This window comes from Trachurus japonicus, chromosome 19 (genome assembly GCF_045865225.1).
Source record: "Trachurus japonicus isolate A0001 chromosome 19, Traja_1.0".
NCBI lineage: Eukaryota > Metazoa > Chordata > Actinopteri > Carangiformes > Carangidae > Trachurus > Trachurus japonicus.
This window is the reverse complement of record NC_140925.1, coordinates 13266418-13273697: the sequence shown is the minus strand read 5'-3', so window position 1 is coordinate 13273697 and position 7280 is coordinate 13266418. Positions and strand designations below refer to the sequence as shown.

At 42.6% G+C, this 7280-nt stretch overlaps 1 protein-coding gene across 2 annotated transcripts; it reads right to left on the bottom strand.

Moving 5' to 3' along the window:
- Positions 1-2398: 2398 nt before the first annotated feature.
- LOC146967580 (uncharacterized) lies at positions 2399-6238 on the bottom strand. Of its 2 annotated transcripts, XM_085761473.1 has the most exons (7): positions 6034-6238; positions 5145-5257; positions 4982-5030; positions 3871-3972; positions 3188-3784; positions 3079-3109; positions 2399-2574 (listed from the first exon to the last, which is right to left on the bottom strand). In XM_085761473.1, exons 1-7 carry the CDS (start codon positions 6103-6105, stop codon positions 2474-2476), a joined length of 1065 nt encoding a protein of 354 aa, XP_085617599.1. In that variant the 5' UTR covers positions 6106-6238; the 3' UTR covers positions 2399-2473. The 2 variants fall into 2 exon arrangements, with proteins under 2 accessions (XP_085617599.1, XP_085617598.1); XM_085761472.1 differs by lacking the exon at positions 3079-3109 and having other exon boundaries at positions 2399-2565.
- Between the last annotated feature and the right edge of the window lie 1042 nt (positions 6239-7280).

Here is a 7280-nt window from a genome sequence, read left to right as displayed (position 1 = left end):
ACTCAGGTCTGACATTATCCCCATCGGCAGGATTTTCAGTTTTTCCTTTCTGACAGCTTAGTCAACACATCCCAAATAAATATTTACGAATAGAATAAACCGAGTCACAATTTTGGAAAACTTCCCTAATCATCTGGAAGATGTCACCAACTTTGTTGAATTTCAAAGCCAGAGGCAGTCTTTGAGGTTCTCTACATGCTCTCACATGAAGTTATACAAACTCGTGATGGAAACTGAGTGAAACACCAGCCACTAATGAAACCAGTGATATTTTAATCATATATACTGTATATCATATTTTCATCTTCTCCTCTTCTCTGTTTTAGTATTAGTTTTAAGATTCACCTCACTGTAACATCTAGTTTTACATCTCCTCTGTCAGGCTTCTCTCTCGGGAGCTTAAAGGAGAATTCCGGTCATTTTGACCCCTAAATCGTTGTCCTGATGTCACCCAGTGTTGGGGGGAGCAAAAAACGTTTATACTGTACACTATATGAGTTCAGTGGTGTGTCATAAGGATTCAAGTCATGTACCGTAGATCTTTGATTGTTTTTTGAGTGTTTGTTGTGGTTGAAAAAATTGCCCCCATACTTTAGCGTTGTTGCTAGCGCTAGCGCCGTCTAGCCATGGTGTAACTCCGATTTTCCTGCATAAATTTTAGTCGCGTTTTTTGCTCCCCCCAACACTGGGTGACCATCAGGACAACGATTTAGGGGTCAAAAATGAGCGGAATTCTCCATTAAGTAACAACAGGTCAGGGTCAGCCAACCAGAGGAGAGGACCAGAGCCTTTTCTCCTTCTTGTGTTGAGTGATCCAGTAAAAACAAAGCAGATTTCAGGTGGGAGAAACAAAATGCTGCAATGTGGGCGGGGCTTGAGGCTACCCGAACATGATATGTTGTGACATCACAAAGTGACAGGAAGTCCTGACTGGCTTTAAGGCTCAGTTCCTGAAAACAGGCTGTTTACATTTCTCTGTGGACTGAGGCTTTGCCACGGCAACGTATAATGAGACCAGATTGATCTTGCGTTGTTCAGGCTGTTTACATCCCTCAAAGCTGCAATTTTTTAAAATTCTCCTTTAAGTCTGTTTTGAAAAATGAACCAAAATGCTGGATGGTGTGGTCAAAAGGTGGAGAAAATGACTCAGCAGATCAATCTCAAGTTTTGGAGTTAAAAAAGGATTAAAGATTCACAAAGAGGCAACAGTGATATGTATGATGTAACTGTATTGTTTTTTATCAGTAGCCCCAGTCCTCATCCTCATCCTCATCCTCTTCCTCCACATGGAGCATGACCTCTGTGTCACACACTGTATCAATCAGTGATGGCAGTAAGTGCTGTGGCGTTCCCTCTGTTTGACTGGATGAAGGACACAGCTGTGAAGGCCAGGTTCACTGTATGACTCACCATTATGACCATGGATGATGAATGTGAGGAACACTGCAGTAGAAATTCATTGACTGTACCTCAGATCTCAGTTTTTCTCTAGTTTGTGAACTTATTTACATGTTTTCTGCGTCTTCAGCAGGTCTTTCAAGTAAGGCTAACTTGTCACCACTTACTATCAGTTTGATTCATGCAGGACATTTTTCACTGTGAGAAGTTCCTGTATTCTTGCATCATGTGTAATGCTGCAGTATAAACCACTAGAGGGCTCCCTTTAACAGGAGTTGAGCTGCTGGCTTCAGCAAAAATGTCAAGAAGCTGGTTTGACTCAGTTTGGTTGAGTCTCTTTATTTTCCTCAGTGCGTCAGAAAGGAGATTCAGTCTCTTGGTCACTCAGCTCTGGAGCAGCAGGTTGTGTTCAGGGGCCAGTTGGATGTCGCAGTGTAAGATTTTAAATTCTACCCAAAGTTTCACATAACTTAATTTGACCTCGGATGACCTGAGAGAGGCTAAATCCTTGACCTTCCACCCGTCAACCACCGCTCTACATACAAAGGAAGGACACTGAGGCGGTGAACACATATAAATACCTATGTGTGCATGGACATAAACTAGACTGGTCCTTGAACATGGATGCCTTCTACATATATCTACATCAATCCATCCATCTATACTAACGAGGGCTCTGTAATGGATTCTGGAGCTCCAGGTTGAAAAATGACAGTAGGACTCTTGGGTTTCCACCAGTCCCTGAGAAAATATCTTCAGTTATGTTATTTATGTTCATCGTCTAGGTGTTTGCGTCAGACAGCTGATTGGAGCTGTGACCGAAGATGATTAAAGTAGCCAGACTGAAGCAAAACATTAAACCTGCAGGTGGCAAAATCAGCACAAGTTGAAAGGTGCTGAAGAGTCTGGTGATAATTCTTGGGGTTGTGTGTCATCACAAAACACTTTCACACTAATTTAACAGCTTTACACGTTTAATTTGTCCGTATAAAGGCCAGGTAGACTTACATTTATCATCATTTATTGCATAAATATATCATAAATGTAACTGAGTGGAGGGAACAGCAGGTGTGATTCACTCTTGAGTTGACGGGTGACTCATCCTTTTCCACATCCGACTGAAGAAGGCTCGCACTCCCTGCTCCCCCCTCCTGTCCTCCTCTTCATCTGCAGTTTAAAGAAGACAACGTACAGTATATGAGAGATAAATGCCATATAAAAGAACCTCTGATATTGTTTGTTAAAGGTCCAGTGTGTAATAATTGGCTAGGTTTCTTGGCAAAAATCTGAATGTAGCCTACTACCCATGAATATATTTGTATAAGTGTATAAACACTATATTTTCGTAGCCTTATAATTATTCTTTTATAGATACATATAGCAAAGGGTCTTCTAGTAGTAGTGCCGCCATGTTTGTACGGCAGCCCAAATGGAAAATTCAGCCAGTCAGAGAGCAAGTTTTGTGAGTTTTCACTCATAAATAAACAGCAGACATATTGTAAAATGGTTTAGATCTTCACCTCGTCGCTCCATGCTCCTGAAATACTCCCAGTCGTCCCAGTCCTGGTAAACAAGTTTTTTTGTCCTTGGAGGACTGCAATCTAGAATCTGAACTTTAGATGTCACCCCCACCTCCCATTTTACACACTGGACCTTTAAATTTTAACACTAAATGACACTTACTGGTCTTCACACTGCACACCTCTGGAGTCTGTAAAATAAAGACTTAATCTTAACCAAAGATGTTTTTTTATAGAAGATGTTTTCATATCAAGAGAACTAAAATTACCACAGGGTTCTGGACGGTCAGATGCTGATAAGGAGCTCTTTGTGCTCTGCCATCCATGTCCTGGACGGCACAGATGACTTCTCTTCTGGCGATGACAAAGCTCTCATCGAAGTTCATAAGTTGGAAGGTTATGGAGCGGTTGAGAAATCTTTTGTAAATGGCTTTGACCACGTCCTTGCTCACGGTGGCGCAGATGCCCAGGAGACGAGCCCTGCAGAAGAACGTGTTGGGGCAGAGACAAGGTGCAGCTGTGTTGGCCAGCAGCTTGCTGACCTCGGCGCTGGCGGCTTGGGCGCTGTTTCTCAGAGCGGAGGGTAAAGCGAAGTCCCCGCTCTCATCTTCACCGGGAGTCTGACATGATGTGACCTCAGCAAGCGCCTCCGGTTCATCCAGGAGAAACATCAGAGCTATATCAACGATCCGTGCTTTCAGAGGCGCAGTGACCCGGTTCAGCTTGGCGATCAGAGCCAGCTTGGACCGTTGGCCGGTGTGAGAGCTGAGCAGCTTGCCGGACAGGTGGCGGAGGAAGGTGCACACATCCCACTCTGCTCTAGGGCGAATCATAGCGACAAACATCTGAAGGCCCTCCACCGTGACCTTCATACGGCAAGAAGAGAGGGACAGAATACTGAGGGATTAACTGATACTGACACTCGGAGCATGATGGGTGGTCGTATCTTCACCTCTCTGCTGAGGAGCAGTGAGAGTCGTCTCTCTTTTTCCAGCTCCTCCTGGAGTTCCTCCTCCATCTGGTTCAGACGGTGGCACGTCCCTGAGGTCCAGACCTGTGCACAACACTCATGTTAGAGCAGCTGATATTACATGCAACACTATGTCCTCCAGGTCTGGGAGTAACTAATGATATCAGACTGTGAATTATACATATTTACATATGACCTTCCTAATAAGTCATGGTGATAAGTTTTGCACATAATTTTTTCTTATGTTGTTGTCATTATTTAGTCTTAATCCTGACTGAAGAACAAAATGAAGCACATACAGTATATCCTCATACAAATTTAAAATATTATAAAGCAAACTTTGGACATTTACTGTTGCATTTTTACTTATGATCAGTAGCATCTTGTGTTTGCAACATGTCTATGGTCTCACTTTAAATGTACTTTAAGGGGATAGTTCAACATTTTGGGAAATTCTCCTATCACCATAATCCCTATAGTCGTAGCAGTAGGTTCATTACCTTTAATTATCGGTGCATGTTGTTTTGAGATCTGCGGGGCAGAGACGCAAGCTGCTCATTGAACACAATGGAGATGAGTGGTACAGGTCCCCTGTCCCTCATCGAACTAAATACACAATCCAGCAACTCTAAAATGCTCTTGTGGACAAGTTGTGACTAATCATTTATAATTATGCAACATTAAAACACATGAAGCTACTCGGAACTACTTCTGCCCAGCAGCCGTGTCTAGAATATTGCTCCGGCTATTCATTTGCCTCAAAAACAACTCTGTCTTGTAATACATTACTTTTTCACAGAGTGGTGAATGTGCAGGTCACAACTTGTCGATGAGAGTGTTTTGGAGTTGTTGGATTGTGTATTATTTGATGAGTTTGATGAGAGACAGGGGACCTGTACCGTTCAGCTCCATTGTGTTCGCTGAGCAGCTCACGTCTCTGCCCCGCAGATCTTAAAACAACATGCACCGATAATTAAAGGTAATGAACCTACTGCTATGACTATAGGGATTATGGCAATAAGGGAATTTGCCAAAATGTTGAACTATCCCTTTAACATAGAATTTCTCTACAATCAGTATTGTGTTTATTTACCCGTTCAGCCATCAGAAGTTTTCTCGGCTCTGCCCCCTTTTCCTGGAACCTATAAATGTCACAAACATTGTGTTATTGTTTCATTGTTGTCTCCCTGTGTGTTCACATTTATAAATACAGTCATTTTACAACACTATGAACTGACGTGTCACGGTGAACTCACTCCTGCAGGAAGCTCCTCCTGGCCAGCAGCCAGTCTTTCATGTCTCCCGTCGATAAATACATGGGAACTTGAAACCGCTGCTTCATGAGCATGAACTGCCTCAGGAGCATCCTCTGCAAGACACAGCCAATCAGCTGACTCAGAGAGGTAGCCTACTGCTGCACACATTCATGTAGATCAGGGCCGGCCCTAGCATTTTGGTGGCCCTAAACAAGATTTTTGTTTGTGGCCCTGCACTCTAAGCACAAACACCAAATCACTGGTTAAAACTGAAAACAGACATGTTTATGCCCTCTGAGGTTTGAGGCCATTTTCTCAACTTTTACATATTTTCTTAAATTGATCTTTTTAAGATACTTGCAGATGTAGCCTAACAATACTCAAGTGTTTCATGTCTAAATATTAGAACCTCCGCTGTAAGCACACTGAGGCCAATTTGTCCTAGAACACTGTATAAAGAAATAATTTAGGCCAAATGCTGGAAATTTGAGGTCTGCTTTTTGAAAAAAATTCAAATCCTTTGTGAAAACATACCTTCAGTCATGAGAATGAACTGTTTTGGTGCTTGAAATAGGATATGAATACAGTAATAGATAAGTGTAGAAAAGAAGTCTAAAATGAAATGTTGTAAGATTGCTTTTTGAGCACAAATGTTGTCATTCTGCCATTCTATTTTCACCAAATGTCTCAAATGTGAGATAAAAGAAGCTGAATATTGATGTCAAATTACATATAAAGCAGACCTCAGGATGTTTAAATGACTTGAATGAACCCCGGTACCTTTCTGATCATGTGGCCCCCCACCTAACGGCTGTGGCCCTAAACAACCGCATAGAGTGTTTATGCCAGGGGCCGGCCCTGATGTAGATGTTACAATAATGAAACTGACCTCCACTCTGTAGCATTGTTGCTCCCTTTCTGAGGAAGACGGCGGCCTCATGCGTGGAAAGTCAGTGGCCATGTTGGACAGAGGTCAAACTCCTGAGGAGGAACAGGAAGCACTTATTTAAATCCAATAAGGACGAAATGTGCAGGTTTTTAATGAAGGGAGAGCATTCTGGGAGACGAGAACAGCCTGGACTCAGGGTGGATGTTGTTGTCGGTGATGATTTGATGAAAATGCATCATTTGAACACAGCATTCAGAACTCCCACTCAGTGACAGGCAGGGCAGACTGTTACTGCAGCAGGACTTTTAAATAATGATACAAACAAGATGTGTTTCATCAGATCTGGGTGTGGAGCCTCAAATACCAGCTACAGTTTGGGTTCATTTAGCTGCTGGAAAAAGAAGTCAAGCTGTTATGAATACTGTCACTGTCACTGTAAGGGAGAACATGTTGATTTCTCTGCTGGAGAGAGGGTGGAGAAAAAAGACTGTACATGGCAGAAAAAAGAAGTTGTCACAGTTTGAAGAAGAAAGAAAATCTGAAAGTTCAGACAGACGAGACATAATGAGGGATATACAGATGCTACTGATGCTTGTCGACAACATAATGGAACTCATAACCAAAACAAAACAGTGTGGGAGTAGGCTAATGTACAATACAACGAAATATATGTGTATATAGCCTATTACATATACATAAAACTCTTTATTTTCATCTCAGCTTTACACATGAAAAGTTTGTTGATGCTGTCAGTGTGATAATCTGTTGACAGGCAGACAGACACCAACACCAAAATACTGGAAACCACCTCTGTAGTAGTTTCTGACATAGTGGGTGTCTCAAGAACCACATTTGCCGTGATGACACACACTCACAGGGTGAAAACAGCAGTCTGGGATCTGGGTGGGAAGGTGTTGACCACCATTGTTCCTCAGGATGATGTAGCCTACAGCTTCAGGAGGTGTAAAGGTCCTGAGAGATGCTGATTGGATAGATTCAGTTCTAGAGATACAGTATAGAGGCTCAGATGGAGTTACTCCACAGTGTTGACTTGGGAGTCACAGAGGGTGATGGGAGTGGGTTGGGCGAGGTTCTTGCTGAGGTTTACAACATAATTTGTTTAGAGCAATGAGCTCCAAAGTGTTCTGTCTGAACAAGTCACCATGGGTAAGAAGATTAAACCCCTCCACAGATCAGTCCAGTGAGGGTGGTGTCTCCTGTGAATTTCAGGATCAGCTTTGGGTGTA

Excerpts from the sequence above, each read along its gene's own strand:
- LOC146967580 (XM_085761473.1), bottom strand. The coding sequence starts at position 6,105 with ATGGCCACTGACTTTCCACGCATGAGGCCGCCGTCTTCCTCAGAAAGG. Across the intron at positions 5,031-5,144 it reads AGGAGGAGCTTCCTGCAGGA|GTTCCAGGAAAAGGGGGCAG; the intron begins GTGAGTTCACCG and ends TGACATTTATAG. Across the intron at positions 2,575-3,078 it reads GTGCAGTGTGAAGACCAGTA|AAACTGCAGATGAAGAGGAG; the intron begins AGTGTCATTTAG and ends GTTGTCTTCTTT.